The sequence below is a fragment of the Anser brachyrhynchus genome (genome assembly GCF_964034855.1).
Source record: "Anser brachyrhynchus genome assembly, chromosome: 5".
Classification (NCBI taxonomy): Eukaryota; Metazoa; Chordata; class Aves; order Anseriformes; family Anatidae; genus Anser; species Anser brachyrhynchus.
In genome coordinates, this window is record NC_137699.1 from 31,727,725 (window position 1) to 31,754,906 (window position 27,182).

A 27,182-nucleotide genomic window follows, 5' to 3' on the forward strand; every position below is an offset into this window, starting at 1 on the left:
GGCACCCAGATGTCCCTCATGCTGCTGTGAGGGCAACGTGTGGCCTGCCTCTCCTTGTGTAACAGCCACCCACTAGAGTGCCTGGTCTTTTGCTATTTACTGATGTTCCTGTAGTTGGTATTATCTATCTCTGCTAACTTTGTCCCTGAAGCACAGATTTCAGTGTTGGAGAGGTGTGGCTTCTGTGAAGCTCCTCAGAACCACATTCTTGTCAGGCAGGGGACAAGGGGACATCCCAGGGCTGGCTTGCTAGAAAACAGCAGATGCCCAGCAGGAATGACAGAGAAAGAGGAAAACTAGCCCTGCAGTAGGATAGGGAATCAGTTATAAATTGAAGAATTATTCTTCCATGTGTGGTAAAGAAGGCAGCTGGCTCAGGAATGGCCACAAGACACTAAAAGGAAGGAGGGTTTGTAAGCAGGAGTCTGTCCTCATAGTGATTGCAACACCCATGCTCTTGGCAAGCAGATAAAAAGCTAACCAACCTTGCCAAGTCTATTAAGCAATGTGGAGAACTAACAACTGAATAAAAGCATGTTTTGGAATATTGTCTGTCCTTTTATTTTCACAGATTAGGAAAACTGAATATGAAAGACAAGTTGTAAGTGAAATGAGGTACTGTTGAAACACTAAGCCTCAGCAAACCCAGCAGTATATTGCAGAACAACGAGGACAATTTTTTTGTCAGATGAGAAAATTCCTAGCGGGTCATGTAGGAATAAAATTAAGTTCCATACTTCTACATACTTCCTTCTATTTTTTGTTTTTATTGTATTTTGGCCATAAATACCGAAGTATGTATACTTGCTGAGCTTCTAGAGCCTAGCTAGTTATCTTCCAGGAGAGCTCTAAGCAAATACACTTCCAGCTTATTCTCCCCCCAACTCCTTCTGCAAGAAGAATGTATGTTCATAGTGAACAATTTACAGAAAACAAAAAATTATCAGCAAATGTATTACTTACGCGTGGTCTTTTCCATTCAAACTTGATGGGGATTTTCTGGCTGTAGAAGAGGGAACTCTCATTAGGTGGGAAATCAGGATCCTCATAGAGAATGTTTTTCTCTAGGCACTTCTTGTGAAGCTCTTCATAGGTCTTTTCCTTTACTTTGATAATGGGCTGGTTGCGACTTATAATGGCAGAATAAATCCCCCCTGTGCCCCCACCTGTACCTTCAGCTGTAGTGGTAACAGTAGTGCTGGGAACTGACCCAGCAGCTGTCTGCTGAGCCACTGCTGCATTTATGGCGGACGGCATGGGAATCAGCCTTCGAGCAAGTGTTGAAAGAAAGCAAGATCTTGAAAACTAGAAGGAAATTTGTGAAAAGAGGAAGTTGTTCTTCCCCCTTTTTTCTTTCTGTTGAAAATCTCCTAGTCAAAGTTGTAAGCGATGAAATTCCTTGTGATTGAGCACATCGTGCATCTTCTTGAAGGGCCGCAGTATTTTGCTGTAAGAAGCTGGAATTTGTTCCTTGATGTGGCACAAGGTAATTTGTAGGCTGACTCCTGTGCTGGAGTTGTACTAGCGCATGTGTGTGTGCGCTGGCCCTGTGTATAGAAACACTGAGAAGAGGCGAGCTTTAACCCGTGAAATCTAAAAATATCTACAGGCAAAGAGTGAGAGAGAGGGAAAGTGATAGGGAGGGGGTTAGCGTGGTGGTGTCAGTCTGCTGCACAGCTTGTGCTGGGGCCAGGAGCTGGGTGCAGCCTGACTCCTGGTGCATGCAGCTCCTCTTTTCCTTTGCTAGAGAGAAAAAACAGTGAAACTCCCACTGGTTTGGGAACATACTCATGAGGTCTCCCTAGCCAATAAACTAGTCCTGACACTCCTTAAGGAACTGTTGTACTTGACTTGTTGTTTCTGCCCTTTGCTATAGAAAAAAAAAAACAAACATTTTATAGAGATGATTATCTGAAGACACAGTCCCAATAGCAAAAACAGTAATTTTATTTGATGCTACTGAGGTCATTTCAACACCTGCCAGCTGGGAGTTGGATCCTCCAGGTAACATCAGAGAGAGCAGCTTGTGAGCGCTAAGATTCACTTGGTGATACCTACTTCTCATGTGAGAAGGACCTTTTTATACAGGGGCACTAAAATTTGTAAGGGGGCCAGTATGGAAATTGGGCCATTCTGTGTGTGTTAGGATATACTAGTCTTAGAGATGTCTGACTTGGCACATTTATTTTGTAACACAAGAGTGGGGTAAGGGATAAATTCAGTGTTTTTATGAAAGAAAATCAAGTTGCTCTTCCTTAACCCCATTGTTCTTCTCTATAAAAAGTTTTTAAATAGTTGACATTTTCTGTATGTCAAGAAAAGCCCCCTAAACCTTGATTTTTATTTTTGATTGTGAAGTCTTAAATCACATAGTGACATCAATGTTATTTTTGCCTAGTGAAACTAGTATCTGGAGTCTGGCTGATGTACGCATCGCTGACCTTTTGCTCTAATACTGTGGTATTATGCCAAAGCACTGTTTTTTTTTTTTTGTTTCTCAGCTGTTTGCTCAATTTACTAATTTCAAATCGAGTACAACAGACCATTTCTATAGCTCGTTGTTCCCTTTTTAAAACCTCCATGAGGGCAACCTTTTGAAGAAGGTAATATAGTTAAGCTGTACTAACCTGTAGGAGTTACAAGTTATTAATCCTCTTGATTCTAATGATGACATTTTTCTTTTGATCATGAATTACAAGCTTCCTGCACCAACAGGGCAGTCAGAAAGGACAGATTTGACTGTGTCTGGAAATAGGAATGCAATTGCTTCACGATAGGTTGTCCAGCTGCAGAATTGATGACTTCCTCATTACATTCAGATGCAAGGGTTGCAGGTCTCATGTTTGACGTGTCTCTGCCAAGCTGTCCTGCATAGCCATGTGTCACTCTAGGATTTTTCAAGAGCAATGCAAGTAGTAAAATGCAAGGGCCTCTCACTGCACAACTTCAGAAAAAATGCTCATTTTGGAACATATGCATATGTTCTTTCTTTCACCTTCTCCTGTTTTGCCCAATACAAACATTTATCTGTTATGTCTCATACACAGAGCTCTGTTTTGGAAAGACAATAGTAGCACAAGGTGTGATACCTGACAGACTCTTTGTAGACTGCTGAGAAGAATCAAGTGAAGGATTAGCAGTGGCTTATATATATTTGTTCTTGGAGTGGGGAAATGGCAGAATGGCATGTCTCACTTTTAACCCAATGTTGCTCTTTACGGATGTTCAGGAGTATTTTCTGCTTATATCTGTTCAAAAAACAGCTTCTTCTTTTCTATTTTTTCTTACACTAGACAGATGATTTGGTCTTTTTTGTGATGAACAGGAGTTGCTAGTGAAAGAAAAGAAGTGTCTTTACAGAAACACCATTTGCCATAGAAAAGAATGGATACACTGTCTGCTACAAACAGCAAAAAATCCCTTTGTCCATTAGGAATCAAAACACCCTTTGCAATAGTATTTCTTGTGAGTAGAAGTACCCCAATCCACAACACCTGCTGAAATAAAGCAAAACTGATCTACATGGATGATAATCTTTCTATTTTATTTTTATGAAGCTCTATCTGCTGTTGTTTTCAGTATCTGAATTCAATTACTTTCTGTAGAGATATATTACAAACTTATTTCTTGATTTATGGCAAAATGTGTGGAAAAGCACAAGTTGCTACAAACATGAATGTAAACAACATTTTTTGATTTTTTTCCCCTCAATTTATTATATAAAGACAACTGCGAAAAGGTTTTGAGCAAATAATTCCTATTGAAATCCACAGAAGATAGGCACTTCATAACACTGAAAATTTGACCTATGAGTACTTTCTGTGGTGCAGATATATTGAGAATGATAGCATAATTGTTAGCCATTCACTTTAATCAGACACACTTCAAATAATACTTAAATGATTCTCAACAGTAGAAAGAAATTTGGAAGGAATAAGCATACAATTCACTTCATTGTTACTTCATTTTACTTTCAAATTTCAGAAAAATCAGTTAAAACATTTCACTAAAATGCTCCAGACAATAATTACACCCTGTCAGAAGCATCGCTATGCTTAAATAAAAGAAGCAATTATCAATTAAAGCTTAGAAACTGATAGAAGAATAGGGTCTGTCTCAAAAATAGGGTTTGTCTCTCTTCTCACAGATGTATAAGATCTATATGCTACTGTTCCACCTGGATTTACTTATCCGCATTAAGCACAGCAGTATTTAGGCTGCTAATTCCCAGCCCCTGGACTGGGGGTTCATGGTGTCTATTAGAAGGGGCGGAAAACAGCTCTACAGAAGGGGGGGGGGGGAGGAACTTAAGGGTCTGGTGGGAAACAAACTGCACGTGGTACTCAAGAGTGTAGTAGTCACATGTAGTCTGTGCTGGTATTCCCAGAAGTCTGCCCTGCAGAGGACAAACAGCAGCAGGTGGGAAATGACTGGCCAAGCACAGAGAGGGTTTAGGATGAGGAGTAGGAAACAACATACAAATGGACTATTATGTCCCTTTTAGTGGGCAAAAATAGGGACTGTCCTTCTCTCTTTCCTAAGAGTTAATTCACTAATGTTTTTAGAAAATATTTCCTTATCTTATTAAAAGATATCAAGTAATATCTGCCTTTTTATATCCACAAAACACAACCGATGGCACGTTTAGGTTTGACTCAAAGCAGAACTGGTTTTAAATATACTTCACAGGTGTAGCAAATGGAAAGGGCAAACAACTTGAACTGTAGGGCAGTGGGTAGCCTGTGAAGAGAGAGACCTCATATGGAAATGGCTGTGGAAATAGGCAGGACGTAGGACTCTCATGATGTCTTCTAGTTTTGAAAGGAAAGAAAACAGCAGGACACACCAGTTCTGTATGCAGAGATGGTTGGAAAAAGAGGCAGGGGAGCATTAGGGTCAATTTTAAAAGAATAGGGGAATAAATATGAAATCAGATGGCTAAATGCAGAATTTATCCCATTAACTTTAAACATTTTCTGCTATAAAGAAAATTTTAAGCACTTCAAATTTCCTTTGTGTGAAGAAGCTTTCTCACTGTCACCTACAAAGCTCAAATCTCAGCCAGATTCTAAAAGCTGACCAAGAAATTACTAAACTATGTGTAACAGAAGCCAGATCTTAGCAAGCGCTTGAAGATGTGGAGGAACAGAGCTCCACGTAAGGACTGTTGCTTCACCAGGCTAACTTTAACCAATGACATTCAATTATTCGAAACAGGTCAATTCTTTCCTAACAAAATACCTTCTCCTTTTCTTTGTACGTTTGTTTTTGTTTAAGTAGCACTGGCAGAAAGAGAGGAGCAATACTGTGGAAGATGTTTCCATGGGAGTCTAGCAGCTACCCCAACCTGCTACCACTGCTATAGACCTGTGCCTTTTCAGAAAAAGTTTCACCCGCTATTAGAAAGACTTCTGCACTTCCACATCACTGTCTTTTACTATCATGAAACTGACTGGCACTACTTATTCAAACTTTACTTTCAATGACTGTGAACTGTTCAGCTAGCCTGTTGTTTACTTTCCTGTACAGACTGCCTAATTTTGCACTGTCATAAAGACTTAAAAGAGGAAATATCTGTAATGACCCTGGGTGTCTCCTTCTGGGTTTATTTTCACGAGGCAGCTTGCAGACAGAACTCTGATGATAACCTCTGTATCAGGTGTACCTAATGACGTTCTTTGTCAAACTGGCACAGTTTATCTCTCCTTAAGTACTTTGATGTGTGAAAGGTGGGACTGCTAAATACATTAAACCCCATGCCAATAAGCCACAATCTCACACCATCAATTCATGATTTTTTTTGGTGCAAGTGAAAGCAGAACTTAATCTTAAAGCCTAAATGAAGCTAGTCTGGAACAGATAGTATTTACCTTTTTCCCCACAGATACAATCATAGTGCTGTTACCTTTGCTGAACAGAAGAGCTATCCAAGTTCAAATTGGTGTTTTAAAAGAAAAGATGTTAGTTTGGGGTTGACTGGGCAGGAAATAGGTTCCTTGATTTGACTGGATTCAGGTGAATGCTCTAAGTCCTCCAAACTGATTTCCCTTTAACCTTTCAATGAATTCTCTGAAGAAGTTGCCTTGTCTTTCACTTGATACAAATCTTCCAGTCAGTATCAATGCTCAGGGCTAAATTTTCCAGCATCAGCACAGAGGTCTTCGTATCATATGTGAAAACCACTTCTTTTTCTTTCCCATCTGAACAGGACGAGAGAGTTTACTGTATGACTTAGGTAAACACTTTTGAAACACAACTATGCATGACTCCTTCCAGTTTTCAATTCAGACTCCCTGCCACTGGTGGAAAGAACTAAATACAAAACAAATAGTAGTCAAATCACTGACTTAATGTACATCAGTTTTCCTAGAATTATTCAGATTTTTCTGCAAAAGTTAAGCCTTGTTTGAGCATAGTTGTTACTTCAAGCACTCTAAAAGCCCTTAAGTTTGACAGGCAGAGGCAGGAAATCCATACCCACATGATTCACAAGGTGAAGGGATGTGGTTGGAAAGCAGCCAGAAGCAAAAAGCCCTTTCTGTAAATGCTTCTGTCTATACATGTAGACACAACTTCTAGAGTTCCCCAAAAAGTCAGGATGTCCAGGGGCTTTTGAATGAGCAAAGTAAATTTTTTTTTTGTCTGCAAATTTCCTGTTTTTGACTATTATGCAAGTTTACAGATCTTACCTGTACCTGGACCAAACAGTTTTTCAATCAAAATGCTATTTCTGGTCGTATTCTGTGTAGGACAGCTATCAGAACTTGGTAATTCTGAAGCACATCTACGGATATATTCACTGCGTTTCTAAGCAAGTGTTCTTCAGGTTTGCACGTAATATTAGTGGTGATTAGCTGCTGGCTACTTTCACTATATTCTGTCCTTGCTACCCAAGGAGCAGTACATAAACAAAGATGTTCCCTGTGCTATAACAGTTTCTTTGTAGAGCTGTCAGTTTGTCACCTCTAATGAATGGCAGCAGTACAACAGTATTTTGAATAATTGTAGTAAAATGAAAGTCAATGCATTACCCTTGGAGCAGACTGTTACAAAAGTGGGTTGTTGTCCAAGTCCCAGAAATATCACCCGTTCAACTACACATGTGGTGTGGTATTGTCCACTTTCATCCATGCAGCTGAAAAAAAGAGAATTATTTCATACAGTTTGTCTATATTCTTTCATTTACGAGATAAGGGAATTGTAAGTATGCTTTTGGCTACATTATTTAACCTCGTCTACAGTTTTGCTCCATGTTAAATTTTGTAGTTTGAGGACCACCTACTGCATATCTCTGAAGCCTGAGGGAATAATGAAATGCCTTTATTATTTATACACTTCACAGTACTATTTATGCATGAGCAGCAGATTTCAGTAGTAGAAGTGTGATAGTGGCATATTTAGGATCTGTTTACTTACAAGTATTTAGTGATATTTTTGGAACTTCACTAAGCAATAGATAATACTAATATTTCCTTATTTGCAAGGCAGTCATAATGAACTAGAAAAGGCATTTCCAGTGACAGTATGTTGAGTGGCTTTTGCCTTCATCAATTGCTGTTACCTGGAAGACAGAACGTTCTTGTGAAAAGTGAATTTCCGGTACAGGAACTGCTTCTTGTGGAGGTACTGAAATGAATGCCCATCATCTAGGTAGAGCTCACCTATTGCACGGGCCTGTGAAACACCAGATAGAGTCCAAATTAACAGCAGCTTCTAGGGGTAGACAATGAAACCTTTAAAAAGAAAAAAGTCTCACTACATGTTATTAATGTGGGTGTCAGATGTCACTTCATTCATTAGAAAGGACAGTTGTGGGAAGTTCTGTCTATATGTCCAAGAAATTTGTAGCTTGCCAATTCTCTGTTTCTTCTTCTAAGGGAACTGCAGAGGCCTGAGAAAGATCACAAAAATGTTTTGCCTGTGCTACACTGATACTTTTACTCTGAGGAAACAGTGGTAGGGAGGTGGGAGCCCCCTGACAATAAAGAACAGTAGAGGAGGGCCATTGGAAATCCAGATGCAGATACCACTATGCTCATTGAACAGAGAACAAGCACCTAAAAAAGCATAAATGCATTAAAAGACAACTTTGTAAAGGGAATGTCACCTCAAAGTACCTCTGTGTCCAGGGCCACCCGGAGTTCATAAGAAATATCTATCATCCATTCAGTGGATTTTCCAGCTGCAGTCTTAAGAGGTATCACGGTGCCTCCTCGCTGGAATACAGGAATCTGCCAAAAACAAGGCCAGGGTAGAAAGGTTCACAAACTCTTAGTTGTATAATTTGAACTGGGAACAGGGAAAACTTAAGTTCTTTCTTATCAAACCTCAGAAATAAACTTTTACTGCAAGCACATAAAGAAAACTATTTAATTAACATACTTTGTCCAGTGTTACTGGGATCTTCAGAGTGCCTGGATCTTTCATTTGTATAAATGTTCTGAAATCATACCAAATCTAAGAAAAATAGAAAAAGAATGAGCACACCATATATGGCAAGATATAGAAATGCTGAGTTCCAGAATGAACATATTTATATTGAAGTAAAAAATAACAACAAAGTTGCTAATAACAAGTCACAAGAAAGAGCTACACCTGAAACTTCCCACGCACCGCTCTTGCCAGCAGGTTTAACTACTTTAGGTATGGCAGGTACTGAATTCTTACAGAGATCTTGATAAAAATATTTTTCTTAGCATGTTTGGAGAGCCTCATCTGTTTTTCTCCTTAAATTGAGGAAAGAATTGTTAGTATCCTCAGGTGCACTAGTGGAGTCACAAAGCTTTGCATGGTCTTTAGCACTCTCCTTTACTTCTGTCTTTCCTCTATTTGCCTCTAGAGCTGAAACTCAGATTTTCCCTTTGGAACTGTTTTTCTGAAATTCCTTCCCTTCCTCCACCTCTCAGCTGCTGCAGCCAAATGGTCTGTGTAGGAGTGGATCACAGTGCCATCCTGTGGATTAATAACTCAGTTTCAGAGAGGTACTGATCTCTGTACATGTCAGTGTTTGCTATGCACATCCCAGGCTAATGAAGCTTGTATCTCCTTGTTATAATTTTTCCTTCCTTCAGCTTCCCTCTGGTTTCATTATGACCTTCCTTCAAACAGCCCTTTTCTTCCATGTGAAAAGAGAAGATTAACCCTATGTGAAATACATGAGAAAAGAAAAGGAATCGATAATTTAGTGAAGTTGGTTTTTTGGTGTTTCATGAGAAGCAGTGAGCCTTGAGGGGAGATATAAATTATAGGAGACCTGAGATCTGTGCATAGAAGAGCTTGGAAGAGCACAGAAATAAATTTACTGTGAGGTGCGTGATGTATCAAGATGTAAGGAAGGCTCAGAGTGACACAGAATGGCTTAACACTCAGCACAGTGGCAGTGTGCAGCAATTATGAGGTGGGGAGCTGGGAGGTTGCCATATAAAACACTTCTGTGGGCTGAGCAGCTTTGTATGATCCTCACCTCCTCCGACCCTGGAAGTAGAACACTCACTGCCTTGGCCTCTTTGTCCGTGACTGGATGCACCAACAGAGCATTTCCTGGAGAAAAAAATAAACGTGGCAATGAGTGACCGCTGTGGTCCTCAAAGCTGCATCTCATCACAGCAGCAGCACTGTGCTCTGGTGTTGCCTTGGGCTTGCCAACCTCCCAAAGCTATTTTAAGGGCTTGCTTGAGCCACGGCAGGTGCTTATGTTCACTTTGTACTGGGAAAAAAGGCACGTGTGAGGAGCTCATGGTTGCTCAGTCTCATTCTGTTACGGTACTGTAATGCAGCTGGGCTGTATTGCTCACCCACCCACACCTGCTTACCTAGCATGTACTCATTTTCCACACCAAAAGTTTCTAATTTCCCTGGAAACTCTATCCAGAGAGGCCTGCAGAAAGACAGACAGTGGAATTCAGTTAGTTTATCTTCTCCCACCAGCTTGTTCAAGACTTTCTGGCATTTTTAGGTTCCATTTTCTCCCTCTCCTTAAAAGCTATCAAGAACCAAAGATAGAGTAATGTCCTCTTCTGTGCCCTAAAGTACCACTTCAGAGTCACTGATGAGATTTCCCAGTACAACACAGGCTATGGCACTCCTATATGCCTACTGTTTAGCCCCCTAAACCCTGGCTTACTTCCTTCCTGCCTTCTTCCTTATGAACTTGCACTACAGACGCCTTCCCTCTAGCAAAGGAGAGATGGATGAGCCTTTCTACCAAAGCTGACCAGCAATGCTGAAACCTGATGAGCTAGTCCCTGAGGGACAGTCCTTCCTGTTCTTGGCAGCTCACCACTGCTTTTGCAGTATGTCTCCTGTCACAGACTGGATAACCTCGACCAGAAGTTCAACTTCTGTTCTCAAAAAAGGGAAGTGCAATAGGTGCACAATAGGTGTCATACATTTAGAGTTTGAGAGAGTATAAGAAAAACAGCTCATTCAAATCACAGTCTGCAGCAATTCTCTGGGTTTCCTTACAAAGAAAGCCTGGCTCACCCACTCACTTACAGACCTTCACTTGTTCACTGTAGCCTTGTTGGTCATGCGCTTGCTAATGAGACGCACTTTCCACCGTGTCTGTGAGAAAAATACCATGTTTCCTCTTTTGTTCTGTACCTATTACAGTAAGTTCAACATATTCAAGGCTTTATTTAACATTGTGGGCAGTACACGTCAATGCCAGCTTCATTTCAAGACAGACAGAAACCCACTGTCTGTCAGTGCATACAACGGGGGCATCTACACCTATAAATGTGCAGCCATGCTCACTCAATGTCTATAATGCAAATCATATTCTAAACTCAACCCACTCAATCTTCTCAAAAAGGCTTTTTTTTTTTTTTTTAAATAGGAGATGTATTTTATTTTCATAGCAATGAGTAAAGGTAAATGTGCTGCAAAAAGACAGTTCTAAGAGCAACCTCAAAGTCACAGCAATACCAGGGAGATAGATGACAATTCCTCTCTTCCTCAAAGGACTGTTGCATTCAGTTCCACTGAAACATTTTCTTAGGTTAAGAAGAGCAGGACAAAAACTCATTTTCTAATTTAATTTCTGTTCTAGATTACTAGATTCTCTACTAAAAGAATAATGATATAAAAAATACTACAGAGATAAATGAGCAAGTTATCAATATGAAATAAGCTTTTATAACAGTAACAATTCAGCAATAATGAGTATTTTCATGAAAGGCAAAACGGCCTTTATGTTTTTAGGTCAGCAACTTCAGAGTCCATTAAGCATGGTTTTAAGTGTGGGTGAGAATCCTATATAATGTTCTTCACTATGAGAATTTTGGAGTGCACGGTCCTTTAAAAACATATTTAAAGACTGTAAGTGAGTTAGTGAGTTCTAGGTGTCATTTGGTTAAAAAGAAAAAAATTTCTCTGGTAACATTATGAAGGCTTGCAGAAAGGAATAAAACAGAATGTAGACATTTTTGTGCTTTTTCTTTTTTACTATTTAAATAAATAATCACAACTGTAAGAGACAGTAATTCAGTAATTTAAGTCCCTTGTCTAAGTAACTTCCTGAGGATAATCACTAAAGCTCCTGACTTAAGTGCTTACCTCATAACTGGTTCAGCCTCTGTGTATGCCCGATAAAACAGTGTGTATAAGTATGGCAGGAGGACGTAGCGCTCTCTAATGGCTTCCCTGATGATCTGGGTGTTCTTCTCCCCAAAGAGCCATGGTTCTCGCCGTTTGCTCTCCATGTTAGAGTGACCTCTGAAGAAGGGCTGGTAGGCTCCAGCCTGATACCATCGAACAAGCAATTCTGGTTCTGGGTCTCCAATGAACCCTCCCACATCAGCTAGATATTGCACAGACAAATAAAAATACACATTTTTGACAACTATTCTGAAAAACTTGAAGTTCTCCTCTAACAAACATTCCAAGGATACAAATTCATGAATTTCACAGTGTATTTGAAGTTCTGCTGTTGAGTAGCTGCTTGCCCAATCAAGAGTGGAAAATGGAGGTAACAAGTTATCCTTTAATAAAAATATCAAGAGACATTTCAGAGGCTGAGTGCCTTCCCCTGTGGCAGAGGACTGCCACAGTGATGCTACAGACCATCACCTAGAGATTGCTGTTCCAGGACACAAATGCTACAGAAGACTAAGAGGAGACAGGTGAGATGAGAGGATGGTGAGAGACAGGTTTTTAGCATCTGAAATCAGACTCATCTGTGAATCCAACTGGAAATGCTGTTGAACTTTTCACTATCTGTGTTGAAGTCTGGTGGCACTAGCATATTTTGTATAGTGAGCAACTCCAACTAAATAGCTTACCTCCACAGAACGAAATCCCTGCCAGGCTGATGGTCAAAAGCATTGGAATGGAGATTTTCAAGTAACCCCACTCGGCTGTGTTGTCTCCAGTCCACACTGCTCCTGAAAAATACTCAGTCTCAGGATTACACAGGAAAGTCGGGTGTATGATTCAACTTATGCTTGCAGTTAAGGAAAGAAAACAGGGATGGTCATGAACACTGGTGAACTGCTGTTCATTGTAACTTCTTTTTTTTTCTTTATATGCATGCTCCTGAAATATCCAAAAACCATAGTGTTTTGTCCCAGGATAAAGATTGTTATTCTGACTTTAACTTGTACATGCTTTGCCAGCCCTTCCTGATTTTTTTTTTAATCACTTGCACTTGTAGGATCTCACTATTTCAGTATTTCTAAGAGAGTTGCTGTCCTCTCTAAACTTAACTACTACATACCAAGCTCAAGAAAACAAACCAGAAGGAAAGCTAGTCCTTGCTTACCATACTTCTGTGATCCAGCAAAGAACGATCGTGTGAGAACAAATGGTCTTTCTTTTCCTGAAGACCGTTTGATAAGTCCTTCTGCAGTTGCCATTTGCTGAAAATCATGAATACAAAAGTCAGGAGGATGAGCTTTCCAGTTAAAATATTTGCAATGCTGCCTTTTTAGCCCTTCCTAGTCAGGAAAATTAAGAAATGTGTGCCCACAAATAATAGCTATTGTTAAACCAACACTTTCCTACTACAATATACTTGAACAACAAAAAAATATTAATTTTGTGTAGTCACAGCCAATGTCATTACATTGTTACATTAGAGATGTATGGATATTGTCATACTATCTTGTGACCAATCACAGAGACATTTATTTCAAATACAGCAATACCTATCACAGCAGAATTTCATTCTGTAACCTGATGGAGGTTAGAGAATACCTACTACTGTTTAAATACAATCCTTATCACATTAGTCATACCTTATGAGGACAGATAATTCCTGGTCTGTCTCCGGATACTCTACCTGATAGAATCCGTACAGGTTGTGTAATTCCCGATGCTCCCAGTTGTTGTAGTGCACAGCATCTTTTTGCATTGTTAGCTCTGCCCCTTTGAAAACTGATGGCTCGTTCATGTCGTTCCACACAAAGAGGATATTAGTGGACCCCTATGGTACAGGGTTGCAGTTAGGACATAAGACAGACATTGCTGAGACTTAAATCTCTAGTGGGTGTCAGACTAGTCTGGGATTTGAGTAGGAGCAGCAGCAGCAGCAAAGCAAGGTACGGTTATTATGCTCCTGTGGTCACTGGAAAGATGCCAGTCATTCCCCCCTTCTCTCTTGGTGGCCTTTAGGTTCAGGGTGGCAGCCTAAAAGCTCAGTTTATTTTTTGCACTTCTCACAAAATTCAGCAGAGTTGCAAAGCTACCTGCTGTTCCCACCCTCTGGTAAGGGAAAGGAGTCAGGGAAGGCCAAAAGAGAAGCATTAAACAGCCATGAAGAAAAATAAAACAGAGGTCAGAAAAGAAAAACTGTAGAGGAAAAGCACTGGGGAAATGTCAAGCAAAGTCTGCTAGGGAAGTGATTTCAACATTACTGAAAAGCAGTAATGTTGAAGCACCCATCAGTGGAGGGTGGGAGAAGCTGGAGGTGTCTGGCAGTGTCCACCCAGGCACCTTCAGCACTGGGCAGAAGTGCTGAAAGGAATGTGAAGGAGCTGTGACCATGAGCTATGAGAGTACTCCCATCTCACTCCTTGCGTGTTGTCATGGTAGTAAAAACAGGTAATGCAGCAGTGGTGTTAGATGATGGACTGCTAAAAAGCCTGCACTCTCCATCCTGCTGCTACAATTAAGTAAGCAGTTTCAGTGGCAGAGTACAGGTTCCAGCTTTCTCAGTGTAGACAAGTCCATGGAGAAAATCCTTCTATGGTATTTCAGTTTCTCACGATATTTTCATGTACATTATGATCATACAACTAGAAAACCCACCAACTTGCTTAGCCAGTTTTTTATCTTCTCTCTTTTCCCCATTTTTGGGCTTTCTGGAACACGTAGATCAGAACAAATCAATACACACCTTGTATGTTTTGAAGGCAAATTGATCTGCGTACCATTTTCGCACTTCAGGATTGGTGAAATCTAGATAACAAGAGGAACCTGTGGATGTGGGAGATCCCAGTTATTTAGCTGCTCTTAAGAGTATGTGTTTTCTTTGCGCCTAAATACAGCAGCCTACAGCTAGAATGCTTTCCATAATTAGGCAGCAATAATGTGGTTGATATTGTTTCTAAGACAAAAGCCCCAAAACAAATTCCAGGCCAACATGGAACTCGATACACCTCTTGTCCCCTATATGCAGATCAACACATGTAGACTCTGGAGGTCTGAAGCTCAGCACCATTTCAGGATGAATGCCAGCTGTTTGAAAAATGTTTGGATGTTAACAGGAAGCCAGGGAAAAACAGCACCCTTGGTGTTCTGAACTTGAAACAGGAAAGTGCCATTGTGACGCTGAATAACAACGTCCTGAGATGTATGAGTGAGAGACCTATTGTTGCAGTTCTACGTTCATACATATGCACAGGGAGAATAAAATTGTAATAGTTAAAATGGTAATAGTTAAAAACTGCCATGCTACTAGAAGTTGTAATATATCCTTGATTTTTTCCATATTCATTGATGTTCCACCATGTTTGTGGGCTGTCTGCAAAGAACAAGGACAACCTCCTTTGCCCTCTACCAACTCACTCTGAGAAAACCTCATGAAAAACAGCATGTCAAATCACTGTATTATGATTGAATCAGTCTTAAGTTCCATGGTTCGCTTAATTTTCACCCAGCCTACAACAGCTGTGCTCAGTGCAACAGACCAGGCTGGATTTCTTTTAACCAGCACAAGTTTGAGAAGAGGGATGGCAGTTCTGATCAAAAAATTTAATTTTTCTAGCTCTAGGCCATGGGACTATCTGCAGAGCCAACAGACACAACAAAGTTGTACAACCAAGGCAATTAGAACATGAACGTACAAAAGCCAAACTAATCAAAAGTATTTGAAATTATGAATATCTAAAAAAATAGAAGCATCGTGAGAAATTAATTCTACCTTAATGACTCCCAATTCTGCAAATTTTTTAAAATTAACTGCTTGAAATGCAGATGGAACATGTTTTTTTTTGTTTGTTTTTTTTTTACCTGGCCAACAGATGCCCTCAAAATCTTGTCCATTTCTGTCTTTCACAAAATATCCCTTGTCTTTTCCCTGTGAATACAGGGCATACATGGGATCCGCTTTAATGTGGGGGTCTACAATGACGACAAGCTGCCAGGATAAGAAAATAAAGTGCATCATTATCATCAACTCCAGTTAGTGAAACAGTAAAATTTAACTTTCGATACAAGGCAGATAAAGAGTTCATTTTAGGTAAAGAAGGTAGCTATGTCACTCATTTTAGAAAGCAGTTACCTGTGTTTGTATATCCTACACATATACTACATACGCTATACTATACCTACATACATACTACACATGCGTAATAGATAATTTACAAGGAGGGAATGAATTCATACTTAGACCCCTGAAACGTTTCAGTTGAAAGCTAATACCCCACTCCCTGAAAACACAATGTTTAATTCATGGCTACATTCTGTGAATGGGAAAATATACTTATTTGCCTTAAGACATTTAAATATATCTTAGTTTGTATGACATACAACAACAACAGAAATTCTTCTTGTTTTTAACATCCAAGTATTGCATTTTGCAGGTACCTTCTTCTGCCATTAACTGCCTTGCCCTAAAGCTGAGAAGGTACTATAGCTCCAACTAAGAGACTATAAAACTTGAATGCTATTTCAACAGTTCCCCTGTTGGCAAAGATCAAGCATTAAGCAATTCACAATTTTCAGATTTTAAACGTGTACATTAGAAAGAAAAACTGAAGCAAGGACAGCTGAGGCAAGGTTAGCATATTGGTGAAAGCTCACGTTACGTAGAAAGATTTTCTCCTTTTTTGATCAGGGACAGCACTGGGCTGCTTCTGTAAGATACAGCTTCAAAGGGGTCAAACAGCCTGATGCTTAGGGTACTGAACTAACTATGAAACAATGTAACAGCATGAAGAGGTGGATTAAAAAACCTTGCACATGAGAATCATCACCAGACTGCAACACAATCTAATTTACTTCGTTGCAGTTACACTGTTTCCAGTATCTCAAGTACCTTGGTTAAGGCTGATTGGGTAACTTCACACTACAAATTAGTATTTTATTCCTTTCTGATATATTATTTACCTTGCGTTTTTTCTTCCTGAGAAGTTCCTGCATCCTCTTGGGGTTCTGGAATTTCTTCTTGTCCCACGTAAAATACCTCTTGCCATCTGTGTGTTCTATGTCCAGCCATATCACATCATATGGAATGTCATGTTCATCAAAACCCGCGTCTACTGCCTTGACATCTTGCTCATCTTCATAATTCCAGCGGCACTGATGGTAGCCCAGAGAAAAAAGGGGAGGTAGGGCTTGAGTGCCTAGGAAGAGTATATGAATGAAGCTAACAGTGTTAATGTTTTTCAGAATTTCTTCTGACGACTTTACAGAAAAGTTAACTTGAGAGCCGTGATTAACGTATAACTGTCTGGAGCTGGGGAATGCTGGCCTACATTGAGTCTAGAGCATGTTCTTCACACCCAAGTGACGGGGATTGGGAATTGTTCCCAAGTGATTGGGAACAACTGGCCTACTGCACACAATGGGCTACGTAAATATTAACCTTCTCTTGAGTTCAGCATGTTCCTCAGGGAATCTTCCAGGTATATTTGCCACACCGGCTGACTCCAATTATTTAAGTTAGTACCTGTCAGTTGCGCAAATTGTTTGAAGATATCAAACGCAGTGGGTCCCATCAGCAGGAAAACATCAATGATCCCACTTTCTGACATCCAGCGCACATCAGTTAGAGGCATCGCCCTCTGCTTAGCAGTATCTGCAGCAGATCCGGACTGTATGTGCTTTAAAGGAAACCAAAGTAGAGCTGAATTCTTCTCTATCAAACTTTTGTTCATTAAAGGATCAAAGATGGAGACCAATAAAATTCTACAACTAACACATATCTGGCAGGTATTAGAAATACACAATTTACTATATATTCTTAACAAATACTTTACTTTGCATACTGGTTACTGGTACAGTTAAAGATCAGATAAAATGACGAGGGGCTAAGTAATTACAACTTTTCTGTGATTAGTTTCTAATCTCACTGTGCATTTGCTTTAGAATCATTCATGAGTAATAAAGAAAAATGACCAATTTTAATCATGTAATCAAGTGTTGGGATAAAGCAAGATTTTTTCACTATTTCAGTTTTAATATAATTCACATATTTGTGCTCAAGAGTTGATCAGTCTCCAGTGATGTTGCCGTCTTGCTATTGGCCCTGCCTTGTAGTGTTTTCTTTTGATATTAAACTCCGAGGAAAGCAGGCAACTCTCACCTCAGCTACTGCCTTTGTATTAATATCCACCAACGTTTCTGAAGAGTTCAGCCAGAAAATCCCTGAAGTTCTGTTAGGCTTGTGTGCTAAGAGAAGGGGCACTGAACCATAAATACCTATTTTATCATGTATCTTGTGGCCGAAGATGTCCAAATTATAAAGTCGGTAGGCATCACCATCGCTAGGACAAAGAAAAAGATGTGTTTGATAGATGTAAGCATCCTGAACCAGGCCAATTTTAGCTCTACTGTTGTTCCACTGAACTCAGTGAACACTCTGTATTATGGTCTTTTGTTTACCCTCCAGGCTGAAACATGGACCTTCTATACTACTGCTTCTTTGCTTTGGTCCTACCTATCTCAATCAAGCAATATTTTGGCTATCAGTGAGAATACTACTCATTTATTCCAAGTCCTAAACTACGAATTCTGAAGTCTCCTGTCCCCCATGGATTTGCTCTTTTAAGAATTCTGCTTAGATGTGACTAATTGTGAAATTCTGAATAAAGACAGCATGGAAATTTGAGAGAGAACAAAAGGGGTCATTCATTAAATTGCAGAATGTAAAGCAGAACAACTCACTCCCCATGGACAGTCTATGATTCAGTTTGCTATATCATTAAAATAAAATATGTGATATAATACGCATATTTCAAGCTGCTGTTTTATTAAATTATTGACACAGTATTACAGCTCTCCTCTGGAATAATGCAATCTGCCAGCTTTACCTTGTGTTTTTGAGAAGAAGTGATTCTGCATGTTGTGGTATTCCATAAATATGGTCAAATCCATGTAAAGAGAAGTCCACACCTACAGAACTTGGACCTGTGGTAATAACATTAAAAGAGAAGAGCACACAGTTCCAGTCTCAAGCTTAGCTGAAAGCAATAAAGCAGCACAACCTAATTGTAAAAAAAAAAAAAAAAAAATCAAGTTTTAACAATTAGCTATTTCAAACTTGTTTTCAACTTCGTTCACCATTACTTATATACTGCAGAGGTAACATTTTCAACAGGTTTTATTGTATTTCTTCCAGTTTTGATCTGCTTAAGAAGATAAAATGAAAAAAAAAAGCAAAAAAAAGCACATAATAGTTCCTTTACTATGTAGTAAAACTGCTTAAAATTATCTCCTGTTTCTATCCCAGCAACTACAAGCCAATCTTTGCAGCACAGTGGTACAGCAGAGTGAACATCAGAGTCAGAATTGCTTGTTTTCTACACTCTTCTCTTCAGCCTCAGCCAAAGAAGCAGCATCCTCAAGGGCCTCTGCTAAGTGCTGTCATCTTATCACACGAGTGAATCCAGAGCAAATTCTGGCAGGTGATCAGAGATCTTCTAGATTGACAAGCAGTGGCTTTGGTATCAGAATCTTACCCCAGGGACTTTACTCCCCCAATACAGAGAAGCAGCAAAATCATGATGCTGGCCTAATATGTCAGACACAGCATGAATAACGAGGGCAAAAGCTTCCTCCCTCTGCGTGTCTCAATGGTGAAGAGCAGAAACCTCTGTCACCACAAGGAAGCTCTTTTAGACTTCCCTCTGCATACTGCAGCTGCTGGGCAGTGCCAGTTGCCCTAGAAGGCAGCATGATAGAAGTAACAGACAAAGCTAACAGAATTAGTTAATGCAGAATGCAACTGGACAGACAGGAAAGGGTCATGAGTTTTGGTAATTCATAATTTAAACTGTATTTGAGCTTCTGACTTCCAAATATCTATCCCCTTCTTAGTGTCCCTTAAGACTGCTCAGTACTTTCCTTTGTAGTCCCCCACTTAAGAAGTTTCTCTGCAACAATTATTGCTTAGATAGCATGATTTCTGATATGTCATCAGAATAAACGTGAAATCAATGTTATGTGCTAATATATAAAAAGCAGAAAACAACAACAAAAAGAAATAGTGTATTACATAGTAGTCAGCCAATGCAGATAGTGTTACACTCTTTCAGAAATGGCAGTTAGCTGATGAAACGGGTCACATTTAATGTGCTTCCTGCTGAACAGAAATCTAATGACTATTTCCAGTGCTTCTGTCAGATTTGTTACCCACTGACACCTTACAGGCAAGTTAAAAGGAGTGAGTGAGACATTGATAAACATTAAGTAGCTAAACAGAAATATGAATGAATAAAGGTAACTACAAAGCAGTAAAGGCATTTTCAGAACTAGACTGAGACTTACCATGAACTTTGATATCCAGGAAACTACCAAATTTCTCTTGCCAGAGACCTAGATCCTCCTGTTTCTCCTATATAAACAGAAATAGGTAAGCCTATAAGTGCAACTACTCACACCATGTACTAAGAAAACTGTCTTTATTCATGAGATGCATGCATTGTTACTTTTTTTTGTTTTGTCAAATATGGCTAATATAAATAAATCCAAAATGCAATTCAGATTCTGCTGCAGCAGTGTGAATCCTCCAAAGCAAGAACACTCCCTGGCAGAATCCAGAGTTCAGATGCAAGTATGCTGAAAGCAGCATAGCTCCTCCAATTTTTAACAGGATAGTACAGTAAGCCATCTGCTCTACAGGAGGCTAAAATTATGCCATGGGCATAACTCAGCCTCCTGAGAAAACTGGCATGTGCCTATATGCACTGCCAGGACCTGGTCTTTTTCCAGAGTGAATTTTACAGCAGTACTAAGCATGGATGTATGTATAGGTATATCTTTGGACTGTTACAAAAGAGGTCTCTTTCTTTTGAAACTCTCTTTGCAAGGAAAAGGGAATTTGAAAACAAGCAAATATCACCAGGAAACTCCCTGTTACATACGTAGTCCAAATTAAATGAGAGATCAAGAACAAAAGAGAAAAAAAAATCTAAATACAATGGCCATGGAAGACATTTTAAGCCAGATCTACATGCTGATGCCTCCTACAGCCCTGGTAAAACACATACTGCTATATGAAATATCAGATCCTCTTTGAATTTCACTGGAAAATTGATTAGATTAAGAAAAAAATATATTTGATACATCTCATAAAGGAATAGCTGATGTGGGACTTTCAGTCACTATCATCTCTCATGTGAATGAATGGCCCACAAAGCCCAAAGCGCACTGTAATACATTCCAATAGGGAAGAAAAAGAACCGTATTCTGGTGTCATGAAAAAGATGAAGTCACTGCAATCTGCTGTATGTTATGTGCTGCATGTTAGTTTGGCTGTTTGTAAGAATAGTACCAGAAGAAATCACAAATGTGATTCTATTTAATCAATTCTCTTTTCTACAAAATATTAACGATGGAATTGGAGTAAGCATAGGCTACCTTAGAAGAATCACTTGCTGTCTCCTCGTTTTCTGATGTAGACCTTCTAGTGAAAACAAATATATAAAAAATAATCAGTTTATTATTAACATATGGAGGGATTTAAAACAGAAAAACCATATAGCATTATGCATTGCCTTACATATTATATAAGTGCCTTAGAATCATAGACTCATCTAGATTGGAAAAGATTTTAAAAATCATCGAGTCCAACCATCTACCTGACCTATCACTAAACCATGTCCCTTAGTGCAATGTCCACACAACTCAAAAACATCTCCAGGGATGGGGACTCCGCCACTTCCCTCGGCAGCCTTTTCCAATGCTTGACCACCTTCTCTATGAAGAAATTCTTCCAACTATCCAGTGTAAGCCTCCCCTGGAACAACTTGAGATTGTTTCCTTGTGTCCTAAGGTGCCAGACTACTCTGAAAACTGATAATAGTAGAGAGCTCTGATTGGCAAATCATTTTAATATTTGATGTCCTAAAATAGCCTTCACTCTACATTTGAATTAAATTCATCCTTTCAGATTCCACATTTATTTCTATCTGTGCCAGCATTTTACCCACCCAGAAGATCCTCATGTCTTTGTTCTCTATTAAGGGCTCTCTGTTAAATAATTTTTTTTCAAATAATTCTTTCTATGAGAAACGTGCTTGCTATGCCTGTTTCCTAGCCATGACACGGTCTGCTTTGTAATTTCTCTTTCTTCCAGCACTTTGCAGTGGGACTGATCTGCAAGCTCATATATGGCATATTGTAACTTACTTGAAGAGCTTATATGGTGAACAAAACTTACCTGAAGAGTAAGTTTAGTCATAAAATGAGGCAAAACTAAGAACCTTATCATATTACCATCGTTCATTTCCCAAAAGACAAGGGGAACAAGACACTTTAGTTTATTAAAGAATTGGCCAATAACTTAGGTTAGCATGAGCATATGGCTGTTGTAAGGGATTCAAAGAGGCTGCAGCTAATTGATTTAGACATTCTTTTTTAAAACTTCACTAGCATACTTACTGGCATGAAGTAATAGAGAAGACAGATTTCAACGTGTGGGAGTTTCTATCACAGAAATTGCTATTCCAATATAATTGTTTATTTTCAGCTACAGCTCAATTACCAAATAGTGGGATAGACAGGTACTGTACCTATCACTAGGAGGTGGTTGTAGGTGCTCAAAATATAACAACCCATTGGAATTCATGCTCAGAACAGTCTCACCCTTGGAGAGTAGCTCAACCTGGAAGGGGTTTGCTGTGACTTGAAGCATGTAGTCCTTATTAACACTAGTCAGCATCAAAATACCTGCCTCCTTCTGGGATATAGAGAGTCTGTCAAATGAAAAGCAACAACAGTTTTATAGGAATCAGCAGCATCTGAAATCCACTGTAACTAAATAACAATCTGAAACTAAAGATAGGCTAAGACTGTCTGCGTACGTTACAAAACCTCAAGGCTTGTGCTGAGGTGATGAACCCCAGAAATACATGCTGTGTTCAGGCTTCACTGCACAGTGCAACAGGTGGCTGCAGAACTACCATGAAAACTACCCAGAGATTCCATTCCTTTCACATTAGCATGTAATGCCTTTAGTAAAAATGATGCAGTGTAACAAGCAGACTATTTTTCAGTTTAGTCAAACAGCCTCATGTTTCTAATATATATGACACAACTTTCTCCTATGTAGTTAACGTGAATATTTGAAAGCAAATTAACCATGTGCATTTTTATTTTCTCTTCCTGTAACAACTTTATAATGTGGAGAGTCGACTGTAGTGTAGTGCAAATGAGGGAGAAGGCAAAACAACCTTGCAAATGAAGCTGTAAAGTTACTAACTAAGGTGCTAAATCATTGTCCCCTCACTTACCTCTGAGTGGTAGGTTCCTTTATAAGAACATCAGGAACTTCATATCTTGCTCTGAGAGGAGCTGCCTCGTTAATTTTAAGCCTAAATATATTGCCTTCTATTTCATAAATTTCTACTTCTAGAAGAACCTGGGAGCAAACACACATATAGAACTGGTAATGATAAAAAAACATCAACTTACTTTTCAACTTAACATCATCAGACACTTACTGTCTGGAAAAAAACACACATGCCTGCTTTCTGATTTAATGTTCTTTAGTACTACAAAATAACAACCACCATCCACCTCATTTACACTAGCTAACTCCACTTTTCTTCTTTGAAGAGCAACTCTTTTTAAGTGGACCCTTTATCTTCATGTTTCTCATGCCTAGCATATTTGCAGCTCTCTCCACAAGCAGCAAAGAAAACAGGGATAGTGTACACTAACCTTGAAGTTTGGGTAATTTTACTAGTGGTGTGTAAAAGTGAGAGCAGGGTACTACCGAGATCAGGGCTTTTTGCAAAACCATCAGCGCTCTGTGTTCACTGGTATTCACAGTGGTACTTAGACTGATGACCCATGTCAGAAAGACACCTGAAGAAAAATGGATGATACTGCTCTACTCATAAATATGTGTAACTAGCTATTTTATACTTCAGGGAACTGTGAACTCACTTTGTTCTAGGTCACACAAAATGACTCATTTTTATTCTGTGGAGAATCTCTATGCAAGAAATCAGATGTTTTTTATGTTTTTTTTTTCCCCTTCTGTTTTTTTCACTTTCTGAATCTTTTCTCCTATGAGACACAAAAATTGGATGAAGAATTTTGGCCTGCTATCATTTCCTTTTACCTGGGAGCTAATCAGCACCACTCTCTTCAAAGACATGAAAGAATGAAAGAGCCATATGACTAGATGGGGGGTAGGCACGACAGAAAAATTAATTTGGAGTTCCAGATTCTGCTTCCTAGGATACACTTCACATTATGCCATCTTTGAATAACCCCCCAGTCTACAGAACTGCAGGGTCTTCAGTCTTTCACCTACCTTAAGATCTAGGTGGGAAAAAAAAAAGAAAAAAAAAAAAGACAGCCTCCTTTTTTTATGCTGACTGCAAAGGTCATGATCAACACAGAAGGCAGAAAATACATTCATGCACATTATCTGCGTAATGGGATGCTTAGAGCACGGAATGGGGAGAGCTGCAATTCCAAACTCCCATATCTGAGGACGGCTTAGGTTGCCTTTTCCCTGAGTGCTAGCTGGTATTCTGTTAAATGAGAGAAATGGAAGATACTCCTCTTCCTGGCTCTCTTTTTACATATGAATAATTTGATAGGTGAGAAAGACTTTTTTTCCTAAAAAGCTACCATTCGTCAAACACGGGAATACAAAGGTATGCTTAGGAGGTGCTGAAACATATGTCTTCTTATTCCATTTCAGAAAAATAATGTATTATTTTGGAATAGTGGAGGAAACCTGAATTAAAAACATTTTTTCACATAAAAAAAGAGTTCTATTCAGATTTTTAATAACGTCAGTACAGATTTTTTTTTAAGTTCCTTAAAATGTCCCTTTTTCTTGCACAGTCTCAAGTTGCTAAATAAATACTGACTAGTAAGGACATCTTTAGGCTGATACTTTGCATCATAAGTACCTACCACTGGAGTACCTCAAAACCTTCTGCAAGTATTATCAGACCTGGTGATAATATTCACTGCTCTTTCTTATACTAGGTAAGATCTCACCTTATTCTCCTCATGAATAATTTGGAATTTGACATTCTCATCACTTAATGTGACTGAATCCAGCAATGCTCGATACAAGGATTTTCCAGGACGTAGAAGTTTCTGACGCCTGACAAGACAGAGAATTGTTTTTAGTCTCCCTACTTGTTGTGGCTTATATCACACATAGGGACATAACATTAAGTTGGAAATGTTTACTAATAATTTGTCTTGAATTTTTTCAATTATTATCAGTGCTTCAAGTAAAGGGGAAAAAGAGGGAATAAAGTTCTAAGCAAACATATGTGTATATGAATGAGATGGAAAATAGAGGGGCTTGGTCAAACAACACCATCCCAAAAATCTTTTTTTTTTTTTAAATAACAGGGTAAATTCAAGTGACCAACTAAAATCGAAGTTGCACAGTTATATTCCACTTCTTTTCAGAACCCCATAAATTTCAGCTGAATAATCCATTTTTTATTTTCTGTTATATATACCACTGCTTGGTTTCCAACCCTCCAGCGAACAGCTTCTACATTCTGTAGTGATGAAGCAATACATGCTTGTAATTTGTAACCTCCTGGATATACACTGAGGAAATTGCTTTTCAGGGGATACTCCTGAACCTACTGACCTAAAATGGCTCTCTGCTTTGCAAGACCCAATGCTTGAGCTGCAAAAATGAAAGCAGGAACTGAACAAGGAGAGTGGCCAAAGTCTGGATGGGCTGCTACAGAGTTTTGACTGCAGTTTTTGGTCCTGATGATGTTTTTAGGACAGAGGCCCTGAAATAAAGGCTCTGTCAGCTGTTTGGAGAATTCTCCTTGCTGATCCCAGGTTTTATAAACTGCTTGAAGATGGGTGTCGTTGAGGTTACCTCGAAGGGACGCTTCTTTATCAATAAACTGACTTGGTTTCCTTGCAAACAGACATTATGCAGATGTGAGCAATCACGCAAAGGATTTATTTTAAAAGTAGAGCAAAAACATGATCTGAGGCTTGCCAGTGTGCAGTAACTTCCTGTCGAGAAATCAGATGTCTTAAGTTAAAACGGTGACAGGCTAGAGAGGGCTGATGTGAAAAGATGTCTTGCTCCCATTGGCAAAATGTTATCTGGGGCTTCGGAACATAATTTCCTGCAGAACAGAATTGGGTATTTGAAACAATAACCCAGTATGTCAGAGGCTAATTGGTGTAACACTGGGCAGTTGTTTGCTTTACCCAGGCAACATTAGACAAAATACAATGGAGGTGAGATTCCACCTTTTAAAATATGCTGACCAGTTAGTGGGATGCTCACTTTGAAAGGAACATCCTGAAGGTAGCACAGTTGTTGTGACTAAAAATCAAAGTGAAACTACTTCCTCTAACTTTTAACAGTTTACAAAACCAAAAACCCTACACTACAATTCTTCTCTTTACCTGTAAAAAGCAATCTGGTTGCATTCCTTAAAGTTGCTTTTGTCCACAGCTTCATCTTGAACACTAGAAAGAGCAGAAAACATTTATATGTGTTCAGCAACCACCTGTTGACAGATCAGATGATGGGTGTCTCCCTCTAGAGTGGTGATGATTAAGGAGAGTGGAGACAACCATGACATAAAACTTGTTGGACTCTGAACTACTGTGTTTGGATATAGGAAGAATTTGTATGCGTTTAGTTCAAAGCTAAACCATTTCCTTTTAAACTGAGAATTTTGACAGCCAGTTGGATCTGTGACTAACAGAGCTGAATTTCTGCATAAGTGAATTCGTGGTGCTTTGCCTTTTGAAGCAAGTTCTCTCTCTGCAGTCCTTAAACATTATGTTCCAGTAATAAAAATTGACAGACAGGACTGGCCGAAACGTAGGAATCCTGTGTCCCTCTTCTGCCTGCAGTGGGACTAACGAAGAGGAGGCTTATGTTGGCTCTACCAACAGCTCTGCGTTATCTCGGGACTTGAGAGAACTTCTAGATCTACTAGAAAAGTGTAAATTTTTGGCTTGCCTGAAAACAGTGGACTGCCAATAATGCCTGTCATCAAAATGTTTCCCCTAACATACCGAGTTCAGCCACGCATGGAAGAGAATAAGGTTTTATTTAGTCCTGGCAAACGAAGAGCTGACGCTCACAGAACACTAATTACACACACACACCATATACAAACGCAGAGGGCAGCCGTGGGTGACAGTGACAGCTCGCCGAGTAGTTACAGCCCCGGGGGACCTCCCAGCAGCCCCCCACCCGTTCCGGCCACGTTCCCGGCCCCCTCCCGTCAGCTGAAGGCCCCGCGCAGCCGGGGGCGGCTCGGCCACGGCCACTGCAGGCCTGTCCCCACCGGCGGCCGGCTCCGGGCCCTCCGTTGTGTGCTACCGGCCCGGCACAACCGGGAGCGAGCCGCGGGCTGGCCCAGGAGCCGTTAGCGGGCAGCGTTACCTGGCTTCCCCCGGCGCGGCCGCCTCCATCGCGGCTGCTGCAGCCGGAGGGGCGGCAGCGGAGGCCGGGCTTTCCCGGGGGAGCCCCGTGCCCTCCGAAGCGGAGAGGAACGGAGGGGAGGCCGGGCAGCGGCTGCTCCGCCCCCCGCGCCGCTCCC

General features: G+C 39.9%; 2 protein-coding genes across 10 annotated transcripts in view; both read right to left on the reverse strand.

The window, feature by feature from the left end:
* CAPN3 (calpain 3) overlaps positions 1-3,375 on the reverse strand; it is a 32,343-nt gene extending 28,968 nt beyond the window's left edge. For all 5 annotated transcript variants that reach the window (XR_013952116.1, XM_080594848.1, XM_080594847.1 and 2 more), the window contains exon 1: positions 964-3,375. Coding sequence is in view for 4 of the 5 variants with exons in the window: in XM_080594848.1 (XP_080450974.1) it covers positions 964-1,257 (294 nt within the window). In the remaining variant the exon portion in view is untranslated. The remainder of the gene's footprint in view (positions 1-963) is intronic.
* A 152-nt stretch (positions 3,376-3,527) lies between these two features.
* Positions 3,528-27,159, reverse strand: GANC (glucosidase alpha, neutral C). 5 transcript variants are annotated; one of them, XM_080594831.1, is made up of 24 exons: positions 27,026-27,159; positions 26,032-26,094; positions 24,628-24,736; positions 22,896-23,023; positions 22,176-22,358; positions 21,022-21,067; positions 19,930-19,996; positions 18,474-18,570; positions 17,747-17,927; positions 17,111-17,264; positions 16,549-16,784; positions 15,451-15,577; positions 14,336-14,415; positions 13,280-13,423; positions 12,761-12,857; positions 12,282-12,383; positions 11,557-11,800; positions 9,813-9,877; positions 9,464-9,540; positions 8,383-8,457; positions 8,118-8,231; positions 7,562-7,674; positions 7,032-7,135; positions 3,528-6,312 (listed from the first exon to the last, which is right to left on the reverse strand). In XM_080594831.1, the coding sequence occupies exons 1-24, from the start codon at positions 27,052-27,054 to the stop codon at positions 6,257-6,259; spliced, it is 2,691 nt and encodes an 896-aa protein (XP_080450957.1). In that variant the 5' UTR covers positions 27,055-27,159; the 3' UTR covers positions 3,528-6,256. The 5 variants fall into 5 exon arrangements, with proteins under 5 accessions (XP_080450957.1, XP_080450956.1, XP_080450959.1 ...); XM_080594830.1 differs by having other exon boundaries at positions 3,689-6,200; positions 21,022-21,064; XM_080594833.1 differs by having other exon boundaries at positions 3,689-6,200.
* Between the last annotated feature and the right edge of the window lie 23 nt (positions 27,160-27,182).